The sequence below is a fragment of the Myotis nattereri genome (assembly GCF_964212035.1).
Source record: "Myotis nattereri genome assembly, chromosome: 3".
Lineage (NCBI taxonomy): Eukaryota > Metazoa > Chordata > Mammalia > Chiroptera > Vespertilionidae > Myotis > Myotis nattereri.
Genome location: NC_138077.1, coordinates 52,555,983 through 52,575,322, shown reverse-complemented (window position 1 = coordinate 52,575,322; position 19,340 = coordinate 52,555,983). Strand labels below are relative to the sequence as shown.

General features: G+C 36.0%; 1 protein-coding gene across 5 annotated transcripts in view; it reads left to right on the top strand.

Annotated features, from left to right (window-relative positions):
* Positions 1 to 19,340, top strand: part of ACAP2 (ArfGAP with coiled-coil, ankyrin repeat and PH domains 2) — a 143,490-nt gene that overhangs the window by 84,941 nt on the left and 39,209 nt on the right. For all 5 annotated transcript variants that reach the window (XM_081085330.1, XM_081085329.1, XM_081085331.1 and 2 more), the window contains 4 exons: positions 1,846 to 1,890; positions 6,111 to 6,206; positions 13,022 to 13,096; positions 18,418 to 18,530. In XM_081085330.1, coding sequence (XP_080941456.1) covers positions 1,846 to 1,890; positions 6,111 to 6,206; positions 13,022 to 13,096; positions 18,418 to 18,530 — 329 coding nt within the window. The remainder of the gene's footprint in view (positions 1 to 1,845; positions 1,891 to 6,110; positions 6,207 to 13,021; positions 13,097 to 18,417; positions 18,531 to 19,340) is intronic.

Below are 19,340 nucleotides of genomic sequence, written 5' to 3'. Positions count from 1 at the left end.
TTGTTTATGAATTTCTAGAGTTGGGAGACATACCACAAAATGCAAATTTCATAATTTACTGATCTTTTAGTAAGTTTAATCTAATTAAAATATTTATTTAAAATCTATTTAACAAATATTTATTGAGTACTTACTACATACCACTTGGAGAATACACCTGGAAATAAGGCACGGCCTCCCTCTCACAGAACTACACTTTAGCTGGGGAAAAGACATACATAAGAAAATATAAGGGCCCTGGCTCAGTTGGTTGGGCGTCATCCTGTGTACCAAAAGGTTGCTGGTTGGATTCCTCGTCAGGGTACATTTCTGGTTTTCAGGCTTGATCCCCTGATGGGGGCGTGCAGGAGGCAGCTGAACAGTGTTCCACTCTCACATCAATGTTTCTTTTTCTTCCTCTCCTTTTTCTCTAAAAATTAATAAAAATATATTTTTAAAATTAAAAGAAGAATAAAATATAAGGTAGTTAATGATGGCCATCCTATATAATAAAAGGCTAATATGTAAGTCGACCAGAACGACCAGTTGCTATGATGCGCACTGACCACCAGGGGGCAGACACTCAGTGCAGGAGCTTCCCCATGATGGTCAGTGTGCTCTGTGGGAGCACTGCTCAGCCAGAAGCCAGGCTCAAAGCTGGAGAGTAGAGCGACAGTGGCAGGAGCCTCTCCCGCCTCCACAGCAGCATTAAAGATGTCCGACTGATGGGCTTAGGCCCACTCCCTGTGGACCTAAGCCCACAGTCAGACATCCCCCGAGGGCTCCTGGACTGCGAGAGGACATAGGCCAGGCTGAGGGACACCGCGCCCCCCCCCCTCCCCCAGTGCATGAATTTTGTGCACCTGGCCTCTAGTGAATAAAATAAATAGGGTTGATATACTAGAGAGTGTGTATGGGCCTACTTTAGACCTTTGTAAAGAGATAGTATTTAAACTATCTTAACATGAAGTTCGAACAGCCAGTATGCAGGCATTGAGGTGGGAGTAGTATTGGGTTGTGGTTGAACACAAAAGGAGAAAGTGGCCCTGGCTGGCTTGGCTCAGTGGATAGAGCACTGGCCTGCGGACTTAAGGGTTGCCGGTTCGATTCCAGTCAAGGGCATATGCCTGGTTTGCGGGCTCGATCCCCAGTGGGGGGTGTGCAGGAGGCAGCCGATCAATGATCCTCTCTCATCATTGATGTTTCTTTCTCTCTCTCCCTTCCTCTCTGAAATCAATAAAAATACATTAAAAAAAAGGGGGGGGGCGGGGGAGTGGTAGTAAAGTAGGTTGGCAAGATAGGCAGGGGCCAATCACAAAGGATCTTGAAGGCTGTGGTAGGGAGTTGGAAAGTTTTAAGCTAGATGGAACATGATCTTATTTACATTTTAAAAAGATCACTCTGGTTGCTGAATGGATTGTAGGAAGTCAAGAGTTGAAACACTAGTTCATAGACTATTGCAGTAGTCTAGAAGAGATATGATGGTGGTTGATGATAGTGGTAAAAGTAATGACAGTTTCATTAGGATATATGTTGAAAGGTCTTGATGAGCAAATCAGGTAAGAAAGGTGGGGAAAAGATGGAATTCTAAGAAATTTAAATATCTATCAAAATGATAGTTTTAGTACTATAATATTATGATTTAAATTCAGCCAATTTTTCTTTGAGATCAAAAATGGATTAGAATTTCATTGGTATGTTTGTCCTAACAGTTTTCACAAAAAGCAGGGTGAAGGGTGAAAATTTTGAATTTTGTTTTCATTTACTTTTTAGGAGAAATGTTAAATAACAACTTTTACAATATTGCATTATGGATTAGTTTTTAAAATAATGTGTGGATGATTAACCAAGTGTATTTTCCCTCAGATTAATGTCCTTCAATCAAAAAGGAGATCAGAAATCCTAAAATCAGTAAGATATTTATTGAAATCATGTTTTAAATATTTTAATATGAAATTACATGTACATATTTAAGTGTTTAAAGAAGCATGTGTGTGTGTGTGTACATATTGATTCCAGGTTTATAATTAATCTTTTTATTTATCTTTTTGTACTAATTATATGTCATCTACTTTTTTGTCTCTGTCATATTATAGTTATTTATGTGTGTCTCATCACTTAATACACTGATCTCCTTAAATCAGACATTTAAATATTTAAGATTCAGGGAATACATAGTCAGCATTTAGAGAATTTTTTCCCTAGGGTTGCTGATAATATATCAGCCTTTAGGTTCTTTGGTGTGCAGTTAGAAAACAAATGGGATAAAAATTAAGGATCACTTTTTTCCCCCTTAGCTTCTGCACCCATGTTGACATTGATTTTTTTTTCTTATTTTTTGTTTTAAAGTTAATAAGTAAATGGGCAGGGAATGGTAGTGATATGGCATTATACTTTTATATTTTGAAAATCTTAGAAATAATTTTTCCTGTCTGACTTCATTCACTGACACTATTTTTTTCCCCTCTGAAAGGGTATACTTAAATTGCTCTTCATTCTTATCCCTATGTATATTTTTCCTAAATTTTGTGTATCCTATATAATAAAAGAGAAACATGCAAATTAACCATCCCTCTGCTACACTCAAGCCACACCCACAAGCCAATCAGGAGCGAGTATGCAAATTAACCCAACTAAGATGGCGGCAGCCACGGGGCTGGAGCGAGCAGAAGGCTTGGGTTGCCCCAGCGATGGAGGAAGCCAAGCTTCCTGTCTGCCCTGGCCGGCCCTCAGCTCTGCTCAAGCCTACAAAGTTTCAATTATACAAGATAAATAAATCCCAGAAAAAGAAGAAAAAAGAAAAAAAGGAGAGGTTGGGAGCTTCGGTCGCCGTGGGGCGTGGCCAGCCTGAAAATGGCCATCAGCCCCTCACCCAGGCTGGCCACACCCCCATGGGGTGAAGGTCCCCACTGGGGGTCTTGGCCAGCCTGCAAACAGCCATCAGCCCATCACCCAGGCTGGCCACACCCCCATGGGGTGAGGGTCCCCACTGAGGGGCTGGGCCAGCCTGCAAACAGCCATCAGCGCCTCTCCCAGGCTGGCTAGGCACCCCAGTGGGGACCCCCACTGTGAAGGGAGTGTGGCCAGCCTGAAAAAGGCCCTCAGCCCCTAACCCAGGCTGGCCAGGCACCTCAGTGGGATCCCTACCCTGATCCGGGACACCCTTCAGGGCAAACCAGTTGGCCCCCACCAGTGCACCAGGCCTCTATCCTATATAATAAAAGGGTAATATGCAAATTGACCCTAACAGCAGGACGACTGGGAATGACTGGTCACTATGACACACACTGACCATCAGGGGTCAGATGCTCAATGCAGGAGCTGCTCCCTGGTGGTCAGTGCACTCCCACAGGGGGAGCTCTGCTCAGCCACAAGCCAGGCTGACAGCTGACAGCTCAGTGGTGGTGGTGGCGGGAGCCTCTCCCGCCTCCTCAGCAGCGCTAAGGATGTCCAACTGCAGCTTGGGCCTGCTCCCTGCTGGCAAGTGGACATCCCCCAAAGGCTCCTGGGCTGCCAGAGGGATGTCTGATCCCCTGGGGAGCGGGTCTAAGCCAGCAGGTGGACATCCCCCGAAGGGTCCTAGACTTCAAGAGGGCACAGGGACCCCCCCGAGTGCACATATTTTTGTGAATCTGGCCTCTAGTATAGATATATTTGTTATTTTTTAATCTAATAATTATATTTTACTTTTGGTTTACATCTACCTCCTTGGTATTGAGAGTAATGTATGCTAGTTATAGGAAATTGGAAAATAAAATGCATGAAGAAATAAATAAAAATATTTATAAATCTTACCACCAAGGGAGAACCACTGTTAATATCTTGGTTTATATCTTTGTCTTTTTTCCTCTTTTTCTGTATGTATGTATGTATGTATATGTGAATATTCCTATATACTTTTTAAAAATTGCATTTAATTTTTTAAAGAAAATAGGAATAATTTCTGTATACTGTTTCATCACTTTCTTTTTTCACTAATACGCTCCAAAACCATCAGATGCCATTAAATATTTTTTATGCAATGATGACTTTTGTTGCCAGGCAGAGCTCCACCATGCAAATTTACGACGGGTGAGCAAGCTTTTATTTTTGAAGGGCTAGGTAGTAAATATGTTAGGTTTTGTGAGCAATATGGTCTGTTTCACATCTACTCAAGCTGTGCTGTTATCAGAAAGCAGCCATAGATAATATATAAATGAATGACATGGCTATGTTCTAATAAAACTTTATGGACATGGAAATTTTAATTTCATATCATTTTCATGCATCGTGAATTTGATGTCTTTTCATTTTCTTTCAACCATTTCAAAATGTAAAACCATTGTTAGCTCATAAGCCATCAAAATATAATTGGTAGATATAGTTTGCTAATCATAGGTTGCTGACCTTGAATATGCCATACATTAACTTCACTCATGAATGGATTTTTAAGTAATTTTCATGTTTTTGACATTAAAGTATAACATTATAATGATTGTTCAAATGAATAATATGATTATTTCCTTAGTATAAATAAAAACAAGAGATTACTTAGTCAAAGGGTATAAACACTTATTAGGACTTAAAAAAAATACTGTCAAATTTCAAGGGTTGCACAACATTTCCACTAGTAGTGTGTGCAAGTGAACATTTCCCCATCTTTTACCAATGCTGGGTATTAGTTATAATTGGGTAGATAATGTGATATGATTGTTCAATTTTACTTTTATTTAATTCAAATGAATTTGAACAGTTTTTTCCTATATTTTTTGTCTACTTGAGTTCCTTATTTATGTCCTTTGTCTCTTTATCTTTTGGCATGTTCATCATTTTTATACTGATTTATAACCTCTCTTATTAAGACTATTAATCCTTTGTCATGTGTTGTTTTCCTAGTTCATCATTTATTTTTTTAATATGCATATGAGTTTTGATGTGCTGGCATATTTATGTAGTTGTAGCTATTAATATACCCCCTTTTAAAATATAATTCAGTGTTTTTTATAATATTCACAAAGTTGTTCAATCATCTTTTAGTGAACTTTGTCTTTGGGTATTATTTAATTGTTTTTTTCTCTTTAAAATTTTCTTTTGAAGAATTCTTAAGTACTATGAACCTTAGGATCTATGTTAGATTTCAGAGAATTAAACATGGGTCATCTTGCTAAAAATAACATGGTTGTTAGAGGATTCTTTTAATATTGATTATTTGATTGAATTGTTTATTTCTTTCTCATGTGCCAACTTAACTAATAAAAGTAGAGGTGATTTTTCTCTCATGTATAGGTAAAATATAAGAAATTTTGAAAAAAATCTCAATCCATTAATGACATTTTAGGTTTTCGGAATGAGTAGAAAGAAACCTCCATAGCAAAGTCTGTTGACTCATTTTATTTTGGTATCTTGAGCAAATATGAGCATTCCCCTACTTTGCGTTGTGCTTAGTAATCTAGTAGGTTGTAAAGTGTTTGTGATGGTTTTGCTTTATTTTGAGTACTTCATATTTCTCCTTTTAATCTTTTAATGTCTTATTTGCAGTTTAAGTTTTTACCAGTGAATTTGGTTGAAAGTCATAGAGATATTTCATAGCGTACCTAGGAATTTGGTGGGGCTATTGAAAACCTGATTCTCCGAACTATTACTATGAAAATTTTGATTATTTGGATATAGTCCAAACAACTAGAATTTGGTGCATTGTTAAAGTTTTGAACCGTTTAGATATTTCTTTTAAATAAAAATTGTCATATTTGTAAGTATTTCTAAAACACTCTTTTTTATACATATTATTTCTTCTTAAAAGTATTTTTTTAATTCATTTTAAAGAGAGAGGAACAGAGAGATAGAAACATTGATGAGAGAGACACAATGATAGGCTGCCTCTTGCACATTCCCCACTAGGGAATGTGCCCTCACCAGGAATTGAACTGGGGTCCTCTTGGTTCATGGGTCGACACTCAACCACTGAGCCATACCAACCAGGCTCTAAAATACTCTTTTAAGAAAAATGATCCAGTTTAATTTTAAATAGGTTTGATATTTTTGGTCTCTTGTGGAATAATTTCATACATTAGGGAGGATAAAGATTTTTAAGAATTTTGAATTGTTTATCTAAGAATTGATTTTAAAATGCTAATCTTTTTTTCTTCTATTAGATGTTATCCTTTATGTATGCCCACTTGGCCTTCTTTCATCAAGGATATGATCTATTTAGTGAACTTGGGCCCTACATGAAGGACCTTGGTGCACAGGTATACTCTTGATTCTTTGTTATACACTGACATATGAATTTTGAAAAATTGAGATATAGTTGACATATAACATATTACTTGAAGGTATATAATAAAGTGATTTTATACGCACACACACAAAAGATCATCATAATAAGTCTAATTAATATCCATCACCCCCTATAGTTTTAAATCTTTTCCTCTTGATGAGAACTTTAAAGATCTATTCTCATATCAACTTCAGATATATAATACAGTATTATTTACTATAGTCACCATGTTGTACATTACATTACAGGACTTATTTTTTATTTTTTTTAAAATATATTTTATTGATCTTTTACAGAGAGGAAGGGAGAGAGATAGTTAGAAACATCGATGAGAGAGAAACATAGATCAGCCGCCTCCTGCACACCTCCTATTGGGGATGTGCCCGCAACCAAGGAATATGCCCTTGACCGGAATCAAACCTGGGACCTTTCAGTCCGCAGGCCGACGCTCCATCCACTGAGCCAAACCGGTTAGGGCTGCAGGACTTATTTTATAACTGAAAGTTTGTAGCTTTTGACCCTCTTTACCCATTTTGCTCATCTCCTATTCCGCTTTTGGCAACCTCCAAACTGCTTTCTGTATCTATGAGTTTGGGTTTTTTGGTTTGTTTGTTTTTTAGATTCTACATATCATATGCTATTTATCTTTCTCTGACGTATTTCACTTAGCATAATGTCCTCAAGGGCTATCCGTGTTCTAAATGGCAGAATTTTTTTTCCCTTTAAAGAATAGTTTATTGATTTTTAGAGAGGAAGGAAGAGGGGGAAAGAGAGAAACATCAATGTGATAGCACCAGAAACATCATCTATCCGATGCCTTTTGCATGCCCCCTCCCGGGAATGCAGCCTGCAACCCTGGCAATGCCCTTGACCAAGAATAGAATTGGTAACCTCCTGGTGCATAGAACTATGCTCAACCAACTGAGCCACACAGGCCAGGATTCTTTTTTTTTTTTTTAAATGGCTGAAAAATATTCCAATTTCGTATATATGCCACATTTTCTTTATCCATTCATCCATTGATGGACACATAAGTTGTTTCCATGTCTTGGCTATTATAAATAATGCTGCAGTGGACATGGGGATGCAGATACCTTTTTGAGTGTCTTTGTTTCCTTCAGATAAATACCCAGAAGTGGAATTGCTTGAACATATGGTAGTCCTTTATTTATTTTTTGAGAAACCTTCATACTGTTTTCTATACTGGCTGTATCAGTTTACATTCCTACCAACAGTGTGCAAGGGTTGCTTTTTCTCTACATTCTTGCCAACCTTTGTTATCTCTTGTCTTTTTGATAATAGCCATTCTAACAGGTATGAGGTAATAATCTCATTGTGGTTTTGATTTGCATTTCCCTGATGATTGGTGACATTGCATACCTTGTCATGCACTTTTTGGCCATCTGCATGCCTTCAGTGGAAAAATGTCTGTTCAGATCCTTTGCCTGTTTTAAATTGGATTGTTTGGGGTTTTTTGCTATTGAATTATATGCATTCTTTATATATTTTGGATATTAACCCCTTATCAGATATTGGATTTGCAGGTGCTTCCTGCCATTTGATAGGTTGCCTTCTCATTTTATTGATGGTTTCCTTTGCTGTGCAAAAGGTTTTTAGTTTGACGTAGTCTCATTTATTTATTTTTGCTTTTGTTGCCTTTGCTCTGATGTTTATATTTTAAAAGAAATTTAGCATATTAGGGAATTTAATATTCTGTTACTTAATGAAGAAGTTGGAAAAACCAAGATGGCGGCAATGGTAAACACCGGAGTTAGCTGCCTCGAACAACCACTTCAAAAATACAACTAAAAGACGGAACGGACATCGGCCAGAACCACAGGAAGACTGGCTGAGGGGAAATTCTTAACTAGAAGGAAAGAGAACAGCATACGAGACTCAGAGGAGGCGCAGTGCGGAAAATACAAAGGTGCGGAGGTACGCGTGGAGCGTGCTGGTACCTGAGGGTGCGGTTGTCGTTTTCAATCGGGAGGGAGTCTCAGATTCTGAGCTCCAGTTCTGGGCGAGTCTCTAGGGACCCAGACTCAAACGGGAGAAGCGGGACTGTCCTGTCCGGCATCGGTCGGAACACGAGGGCAGCTTTCTCTCCGAGGGACTTGCAGCGGTTGCTGGAACTCTGAAAGGAAGAGCCTCTGGGACGGGACTGAGAGCAGCCATAATGGCTCCCTCCACCTGCTCTGTTGATCCCGTGCGACCCGCCCCACCCAAGCCCTGCGCAGAGCCATTTGCCAGATAGCCTCAGGCAAAGGCTAGATTAGCACCTCCCTAGAGGACAGAAGTTTTCCCGCTGCAGACACAGCTGATTCTCACAGCCAATTGGCCTGGAGGTCAAATCCCCCTAGTATTAACTACAACAATCAAGGCTTAACTACAACAAGACTGCGCACAAAGACCACTAGGGGGTGCACCAAGAAAGCATAAAAAATGCGGAGACAAAGAAACAGGACAAAACTGTCAATGGAGGATATTGCGTTCAGAACCACACTTTTAAGGTCTCTCAAGAACTGTCTAGAAGCCGCCGATAAAGTTATTGAGATCTACAAGAAATCTAATGAGACCCTCGATGTTACGATAAAGAACCAACTAGAAATTAAGCATACATAGACTGAAATAACGAATATTATACAGACTCCCAACAGCAGACCAGAGGAGCGCAAGAATCAAGGCAAAGATTTGAAATGCGAAGAACCAAAAAACACCCAACTAGAAAAGCAAAATGAAAAAAGAATCCGAAAATACGAAGATAGTGTAAGGAGCCTCTGGGACAGCTTCGAGCGTACCAACATCCGAATTATAGGGGTGCCAGAAGATGAGAGAGAGCAAGATATTGAAAACCTATTTGAAGAAATAATGACAGAAAACTTCCCCTACCTGGTGAAAGAAATAGACTTACAGGTCCAGGAAGCGCAGAGAACCCCAAACAAAGGAATCCAAAGAGGACCACACCAAGACACATCATAATTAAAATGCCAAGAGCAAAAGACAAAGAGAGAATCTTAAAAGCATCAAGAGAAAGAAACTCAGTTACCTACAAGGGAGTACCCATACGACTGTCAGCTGATTTCTCAACAGAAACTTTGCAGGCCAGAAGGGAGTGGCAAGAAATATTCAAAGTGATGAATACCAAGAACTTACAACCAAGATTACTTTATCCAGCAAAGCTATCATTCAGAATTGAAGGTCAGATAAAGAGTTTCACAGATAAGGAAAAGCTAAAGGAGTTCATCACCACCAAACCAGTATTATATGAAATGCTGAAAGGTATCCTTTAAGAAGAGGAAGAAGAAGAAAAAGGTAAAGATACTAATTATGAACAACAAATATGCATCTATCAACAAGTGAATCTAAGAATCAAGTGAATAAATAATCTGATGAACAGAATGAACTGGTGATTATAATAGAATCAGGGACATAGAAAGGGAATGGACTGACTATTCTTGGGAGGGGAAGGGGTGTGGGAGATGCGGGAAGAGACTGGACAAAAATTGTGCACCTATGGATGAGGACAGTGGGGGGGTAAGGGCAGAGGGTGGGGTGGGAACTGGGTGGAGGGGAGCTATGGGGGGAAAAAGAGAGGAACAAATGTAATAATCTGAACAATAAAAATTTAATAAAATTAAAAAAAATTTAAAAAAAAGAAGTTGGATGCTACAGCAGATTTATGTAGGATTAAATGTGTAACCAAAAATTAGATTAAAGTTAAAAAATTTTATAGAAAGTATATGAGAGTACTAAAAAGGAGAATTTAAAAACATAGTGTCTGTTTTACAGTATACATGATTTAGTTTTCTTTTTTAAAAAACTATTTTTATTGATTTCAGAGAGGAAGGGAGAGGGAGAGATAGGAACATCAATGATGAGAGAGAATCACTAATCGGCTGCCACCTGTATGCCCCCTACGGGGGATCAAGCCCGCAACCTGGGCATGTGCCCATGACCGGAATCAAATTCGGGACCCCTCAATCCATGGGCCAACGCTCTACCCACTGAGCAAAACAGGCCAGGGCTAGTTTTATTTTCTTACATTTGGAAAATTGAGTTACTGTCATAATTGAGTTATAGCTTTTTGTTTTCATTTGAGTTATAGCTTTTTGTTTAAAAAATTTGTACTTTGCTATTTTGAATAATAAAATTTTAGAAGTTTAAGATTATAGAACTTTGTGAACTTTTTCATTTTATATAAATACATGAACATGCATGAATTATACATATATAAGACTATTATAGAAATTTCAGTATGTTCGAATTATTTTTGATACATGATCAGAACTTTATATTAGATCTGTTCTGGGACATTTTTTCTTGTTGATTGGTGAACTCTCCGGATTTAATAATATCAACTTTTAGGTGATTTTTTTCTTTTCCATATGGTTCTGGTTACTTTTTTGAGGAGAGGAAATTAAAGATGAAAACTAGAGTTTAGGAAAATGGGGAAAAAGGTAATAGTGGGATCAGAATTGCATTCAATGAGCAAAAATAAATATGGTGCATGCTCATGTGTGTTGGGGTGGTGTTAGGGAGGGATGGTGTACAGGGCATATGCATGAGTTAGAGTGATACTGTGTTCTGCCTATAAAGAACTTAATTTATTGGAAGAAACCAACAAGTTACCAGACTGTTATTCTCTATGCTAAGTGCCCTGTCTGGGTATATAAATTGAGATTAGGTTTGTTTGCAATATGATAGAAAACTGAAAAGTAGTAGCCTCAATAATATAGAACTTTATTTCTCATATGTAAAGTCAAAGAAAGGTCTGATATGGTAGTCACTTGGTCTTCAGCCTGTTAAACTCATAATGTTCAATACTAATAGAAACATGGAGTACTTCCTGTTGTGCTCCAAACTCTTTGTTCCTGATACAGTCCAAGCATCTAGGAGTCAAGACTGCTAGTCTTCACATCTCCCCAGCTCATACCTCCCCTTACTCTCCTCCACATTGACAAATATTATTTTTCCTTAATACTTCTCCAACAGATTAGGAGGGGGAATTTTCCCTCTTTCTGCTGCAATAGCAGTGGAGTGGAATGCAGAAGCAGGATTTACTACCAGTTTGACAGGCAGAAAAGCATCACTTGCATTGCAGTACTGTGTGTAAGGTACATGCCCTCAAGTTTATAGATATTAGGCTGAATTTTGGAGGTTTCCCTGTACTGCACTTCAATCTGAATGAACGAATATTATTTATATACTATTCAATTAAAAGCTATAAAACCATGGGATAAGGATTATTCAGTATAGGAAACTATTGAGGACAAACATTTTCCTAGTGTAGCATGTATCAGCATTACCTATTAAATCAGTGTTACATGTCACTAAGGTATGTATGTATTAGATCCTATAGTGGAGTAGTATAGTTACTATCTAAATAAAATATTTTACAGTAGTGACAGTTCTGTTTCAGTGTTTTCTTTGATTCTTTATTACTATTCAGTGATATCAAGAATCTGTGGCCAGAATATTCTCCTGTAAAAAACAAACAAACACAAAAACAACCCCACATCATTTGTGATACAGAGTGAATAAAGGATCAAATAGTTTTTTTAAAATTAATTTTATCTTTATTGTTGAAAATATTAAAGATGTTCCCTCTCTTCCCCCAATTCACCCCCTCCACTATGCTTCTGCCCCGCCCCAGGCCTTCACCACACTATTGTCTGTGTCCATGGGTTATACATATATACATATAAGTTTTTTAGTTAATCTCTTCCAGCCCCACCCTCCCCCCTTCCCTCTGAGATTCATAAGTCTGTCCCATGCTTCTGTGTCTCTTCAGATAGTTTTTAAGAAGGCCTTTATCCAATTTAGTTTTTAAAGCATATCAATTAAAGCATTTGGATATTTTAGTACTTTAACTTCCTCCATATTCCATTTATATTTTTATTTATTCATTTATCACACATTAATCAGTTAGAGGTGATGGGGGGAGAGGGTGGTGGTCCAAAGATGAAATGACGTTCATCACAGGCTAGAAGAGTCAAACCACATAATAGAGTATTTTATAACCCAATTGTTTGTTATTCTAGCAAAGAGGAGTTCAAGAAGTCAGTGAATTTGTCTTAATACTGGAAATCAGATATTTCTCTTAATGGAAGTTCATTTTTTCTGATGGAAAGAAACAAGAAAGAAATGGGATTTATGATTTTATTTTGTGATTTTTGAGCTTTAAAAAAACACTTAAAAATTGGTAATTGTATACCCTGGTCTTAAGAATAATTACTACTTTATTACTATTTTTTAGCTTTCTCTTTTCTGTGAATTATTTTTTCTAGCTTAGATTTGATTATAATATTAGGAAGCCAACTTGAAAACAGGAAGTATCTTATCCTGGTGAACTTCTGAGAGCTGCCATGTACTAGCTTAGCTGCTATTTTTTGCTACTGCAGAAAAAAAATCACCCGTGTATCTTCTTTCTATCTTTGATTGTAACTACCAGAATTGCTGAGTGGGTCAGCAGGCAGTTGAAGCTGGAGCCATTTTCCTTGTTTAAGGAGTGAACAAGTTATCTCTCTTGTATTCTTAACCAGGCATCCTGTCACATTTGTTTGAAGCATGGTTATTCTTAGAAACATTTTCCTTAGAGTTATGGACCTTTTCAAGAAGGATTTGATACTAGAAAACAAAATAAAACAAAAACATCTCCAATTCAAAGTTATAGCCAAAATGCTTTCTTAAAGTTCATTTAAATTGACTTACTGGGACTATGCATATAAAAATAAGCACACCGTTTTTTTAAAGTCTATATAATTTTCTCTTTTCCCCCTTTTGTAGTTGGATCGACTGGTTGTGGATGCAGCAAAAGAGAAAAGAGAGATGGAGCAAAAACATTCCACCATTCAACAAAAGGTAGCTGAGGGGAAAAGTTAAAGGATATTAATTTCCATTTTACTCAATTGTTTGATTATTGGTTTTTAGCAAGATACTGTTGTGTTGGAACAAATCCTTTGAGTTGCTTTAATAATTAAATTTGTATGTGAATTCCTCTTATTTTTGTCAAAAGTAAAATATTTTTCAGATGTTCAGGCATTTGTTCTATTATTCTTTTACATCAAAATATTTGAAATCCATGCTCTTGAACCAGTTTGCAAAAGCATCAGTCTGTTAGAGCCTTAACTAATTTAAAAGTGGTCCTTAGTTAGACTTTAAAACACTACAGTTTCAGGTAGGCTGTTACCAATCCCTGTAAAAGTGTGTGTGTGTGTGTGTGTGTGTGTGTGTGTGTGTGTGTGTGTTGGGTTGGGAGCTGTGGGTGGGTAGGTAGGGTGGAGAACACCTCAGCATCAATGTGTATGTTTGGTATTATGGGCTTCCCATCTGGCAGCACTCTAAGGCAGCACCCCCCATCTTTCATGTGATGTTGAAATTTCACTTGCATTTCTTGTTAATTTGCCTAAGCCTAGCTAAACTGGTATCAGGAAAATATATTTTTAAATGAAAATTTAAATATGAAACCAGTTTTTATTTCTGTGTGCTAGAAGCTTTGAATATTACAAACCTGGAATTCAACCTAATAATATTTATCTTATATAGTCAGTGATATTTTTTGTGTAGTAATCTGAAAACAAAAGGAGAGAATTATAGATTGAATATAATAATACAAGCAAATGACAAGATGCCTCTATCCTGTCATGGCAGATGCCCTAACTATGAAGGTGGTTTTCCCAGGGCGAGGCTTATTGATCACATTCCTGATTTACTAACCCCTGAGCTTTTCCCAGATGTGGGAAACTCAACTGCGTAATTTGTGGTAGTGGAGGACTGTGTACTTTCCCCTAAAACAGCAGTTCTCAACCTGTGGGTCGCGACCCCTTTGCGGTCGAAGGACCCTTTCACAGGGGTCGCCTAAGACCATCCTGCATATCAGATATTTACATTATGATTCATAACAGTAGCAACATTACAGTTATGAAGTAGCAACGAAAATAATTTTATGGTTGGGTCACAACATGAGGAACTGTATTTAAAGGGCTAGAAGGTTGAGAACCACTGCCCCAAAAGGAAAAAAAAGATGCCTTCTAACATTGCTTTAAAGGAATCTGTTCCCTTGTTGTTGAGCAATCAAATCAACTTTTGTTATGGTTGATTTAGAATTTAAAATACCAGTAAACTAGATCTAACATAGAACATGTCAGTGGGGGTAAAAAAAAAGAAAGTGAAATCAGTAAGAAAAGTAAGGAAAATTTTATTGGTAATGGGTTCTTAATACTCAAAGAGAAATATTGTCTACCACCTCATCTTTAAATTAGTTACTTCTAGCTATAGTCTAGTAAGACTTGCTCCATCTTTTGTTTTTGTTTAAGGTTAAATTACTTTTGGTTGGGTAACTTTTCATTACCATGGAAAGATTTTAAAAAATTTGGGACCAGTCATTTCTAATTAAAACAATAGGTTATGATATTTGTGGAAACACAACTGTTTGCTTCAAATAAATTATTTAATTAATATTATGCATCTTTTAACGCCTTTCCCTATTATGTACACAATTCAGTTAGACTATTAAATCTAAAATTAATTTATTTGATTTTAAGTAATAGTCTATTACTATTTTCCTTTAAAGAAAGTAATGCTATTTTTGCTCATTATATATATATATGTATATATATATACTTACTTTTTTTCTGCCCTTAAATGCTGACACAAGGCTGCATTACAGGTAAAATAAAAAGGGGTGGGGAGGGAAGAAAACAAGATCCAGTCAACTAAAAATTAAGGGAAAGTATGTCTAATGTAATTATTTGATTTTCAAGAATTGAAGTTGGTCAATTAAATAAAGATGCTATGCATAATCAATTCATGTAAACTATTTTTCAAAATGTTTTATCATTCCCATTAGGCAGCACTGTATGAGAATTCCCATTGCTCCTTGCCACCTCATTGTATTGTGAGAATTTTTTTTTCTTTTTGCCTATTTTGGTGGGTAGATAGTGACATCTCATTGTCGTTTTAATTTATGCTTTAGTCACAAATGAGCTTGAATGCCTTCCCCTATGTCTCTAGTCACTTGGATATCCTGTTTGTGAAATGTCTGTTAGTCTTTTTTTCCCATTAGGTTGCCTAACGTGATCATATTCTTCATATCTTCTGACTATATGCTCCCTTTTAGGGTATATGTGTTTTTGATTTTCACAAGCTGGGTGTTTTTTTTTAAATTCTTTTATGGTTTTGTATGTGTGTATGTGTGTGTGTTTGTGTGTGTATCTTTTTGTGTATTGCTTAATAAATCCTTCCCAACCCAAGATCATGAAGATATATTTCCTGTATAATCTTCTAAGTGTTTGCAGGCTTGCCTTTTATGTTTCCATCTTTAATCCATCTGTAATTGTGTATGGTGTGAGGTAGAGATCCAATTTCCTTTTATTCTCACATTGATAGCTATTCAGTTATTAAAAAGTTTATTCTTTCCCTACTAGTCTTTGCTTTATTCTCTGTTATATATCACATTTCCATATACATGAGGCCGGCTTCAGGTTCTTCATTCTTCTTCGTGTGTGTGTGTGTGTGTGTGTGTGTGTGTGTGTGTGTTGTGCTAGTACTCTGCAGTCTTAATTATTTTAGCTATATAGTATCTCTTATATCTGACAAAGTAAAACTTCCTCTACCCTCTTTTCTTCAAAAGTGAATTGCCTAAACTATGGAAATTGCATTTACATATACATTTTAGAAGTATCTTTTCACGTAGCATAAAAATCTCTTTTGGGAATTTGATTGAGAGATTGCATTAGAAAAATGTGATCAGTTTGGGGAAGAAGTCATATCTTTATTCTACAATGTGTTCTAATCCATGAGCTTAAAATATTTTCTTCATTATTTAAGTTTTCTTCAATATCCTTCAGAAATTTTGATAATTTTCTTATGCATCTTGTTATTTATTCCTAGACACTTATATTACAAATGTTATTGTAAATATTATCTTTAATTTTTTTCACTGTTTACTTTTGTATATAGTTGAGTAAAATTGACTTTTCTGTATTGATTTTATAACCAGTGATCTTGTTGTGTTCTTTTTAACACTAATTTGTCTCTGGATTCTTTGTGTACAGCTTTGGATGTTCTGTGTACAAAGCCTTATCATCTGCAAATAATGATAGTTCATTTCTTCCTTTCCAATCCTTTGCTTTTTGTTTGTTATCTTGCTGGCTAAGACTTCCATCATAATCTCAACTCAAAGTGGTAATGATGTTCCTTCTTGTCTTCTTTGCAATTTCAAAAGGGAAAGCTTCTTCCCTTTATTGGCCAACCTTACTCTTGCCTTCTGTTCCCTGGGCCCTACACCAAAGCTTCAAGTTCTCTGATGAGTCAAATGTTTTTAAGGTGAAAGCTAGCTTCCTTGCTCTGCTTTCCTCTTTGGCTTCCCATTTTCACTCAATATTTTGCCTTTGAGTATTCCTTTCTGATTTGTCAGCTCATCAATATATTTACATGCTAATATATATTTTACTCAGCATTATTAGTTACTTTCATTATAAGATAATATAAGCCTTCTCATTTTAAATACTATAAAATATTAATTTGATATTAATAATAATGAAATTAAAGGCCTAATTTACCTCAAAAATATAATTGAAAATTAGAATACTACAAATGTATTACATTTTCAATGAAGTCTTATTTGATATTTTAGATAGGATCAGGGTTATTAAAAAACTGCTGATGTTACAAATGAAACTCAATTATAACTATTGCTGACTTAATCCTGTCTGCATAATTATATAAATTATAGCCTCAAAGAAATTTTAAGTGAAGGAATTAGTTTCCCTGATTTTTTTCCAAAGAAAAAATAGAAAGAAATGTACTAATTCATTTATAGATTGTTTCATGTGATTATTTTGTATCATGTTCTCTTATGGGTTAATTTTGAGACATGTCAGGTGAGCTTTGTTTTTAATTCTGATTTTAGCTTACTTCCTTTTTCCATCTTTGTAGACTTTTAGGTTTGGAAGGCCCTTATTTTTTCTCACTCTGCCTCCCCTTTAATGCAGGAACTCCATATCCAGCAGTCTTGGCAGGTGCTCATTCAGCTTTTGTCAAAATCTTTCTCAAGACAGAAAGTTTACTACTACTTAACAAGATAGCATTCTAATTTTGATCGTTGGTCCAGAGTACTTTTGAAATTACTGAGACTGATTTTTAAAGTTTTAAATTTGGGGATAGCAGCAATCTTGCCTGTTTATCAGATTACTTTGGAATTTTATCAGGAAACAATTTAATTGTGGGATTTGTGATTTCAATATTTCATGAATCCTTGGGATAAATCAAAAGTTTGTATTGTATACAAGTGAAGATTAGAATGATAGAAGGTTGTGAATGATTCTATAGTCCTCATATAAAAAAGAGAACTCGACATGCGCACTTCAGGCTGTCACTTTCCTTTGTAACACTAAATTTTATTTTAGGACAAAATGTCTTTATCTTATTTCATTACTCCCATATGGTGGAGTTATTACTCCTATCAGATTAAAAAACTACAGTGATAGTAATATAATTAGAAAATAGTGGTAATACCATTTGAAAGTATCTATATTCCATTTTTAATAGTTAGCACACACATCACCATAAAATGTTGGAAAAAATGAAAACATTTTAAATATAACACCCTGCCGTAACCGGTTTGGCTCAGTGGATAGAGCGTCGGCCTGCGGACTGAAGGGTCCCAGGTTCGATTCTGGTCAAGGGCATGTACCTTGGTTGCAGGCACATTCCCGGTGGGGGGTGTGCAAGAGGCAGCTGATCTATGTTTCTCTCTCATTGATGTTTCTAACTCTCTATCCCTCTTCCATCCTCTCTGTAAAAAAAAAAAAAATAACACTCTGTATAATATTTAGTTGTTCTCCTTATATACATATTATTTTGTGCTTTTAGTCACAGTGTGTATAGAGTTTATATTGTTTTGTTTTCTCTTTCAGAGTATATTTCATGCAATCACCTGTGTTTTATGTCATCATCATTATAACAATTATTGCATAATAGTCCACTGAATTGAAATTCTTCAATATGTTGATTCATTCTTCTGTTATTCAACATTTAGGTCTCCCCCTTTCTTATGACTATTGTTGATGTAACTCTCTTAATGCGAAGTTTTTCTACCATTTGAGCTGTTTTTCTAGGATAAATTTTTTGTCTAGCAGCTTAGTCAAATCATATGAAATTTCTTGTGTTATTTTGTCTAGGATTTCTCCAGTGATGATTCTAAGTTAGAATATAATGTAGATGCTGCAAATGGCATTGTTATGGAAGGATATCTGTTCAAACGAGCCAGCAATGCCTTCAAAACTTGGAACAGGTAATATATTTCAAATAATAGCCTCAATTTTTCCATATTCTCAGCCTTCCAACTTTTCTTGTCATTTGGCAACTCTTTCCTTCATAATTCTCTAAAATCATAGTTCATGGTAATTTTCGTGAACCCAGTTCATTGAAGATAAGATGCCCTTCTAGGAAAGGGGACCCTAAGGAGCAAGTGAAAAATGATAACACTAACTTAAGCAAAGTTTAAACCAGGAAGCAAGGAGTTTTATAGTGATTGGTCTATACTGATTAGACCATTATAATAAGGACATTTTCAATTTGAGCTACCCCTCATATTTGTTAGGAAATAGATCTGATTACAAATCATGTGTTGAATATAATGGGTAAATAGGCCAAATGAACTCTTCCCCCCTTTGATTTCCTGTCCTATATGATGTTTTGTACATTTTCACTTAGTTGTTTATGAATTTTAAATGGGGTGATTCTTATCTTTGCAATAATTTTAATTAATGAGGAGTTTTAGGAAATGGGATTGTTCTTATGTGAAGTGTGTATGGTAGCTAGTGCTCCTTTATTCTAAACTTGATAGCTACCAGAAACTCTGCATTTTTTTGCTAAATTTATTTCTATAAAATATTAATTCAGTAAATTTTGTTAAATGAATGAATGTGTAAAATATTTTATTGTATTTTCCCACGTATTAATATAATAAAGTGAAATCACTTCAGACATTAAGGCATTAAAAAAAAGATTGGGTTGTCTCAGGATAATCCTAAATAGCAGTCATTTATTTTTAAAATTCAGTGACGCCCATCTTTTTGCAGAAAAAAAAAAGATAGTAGTC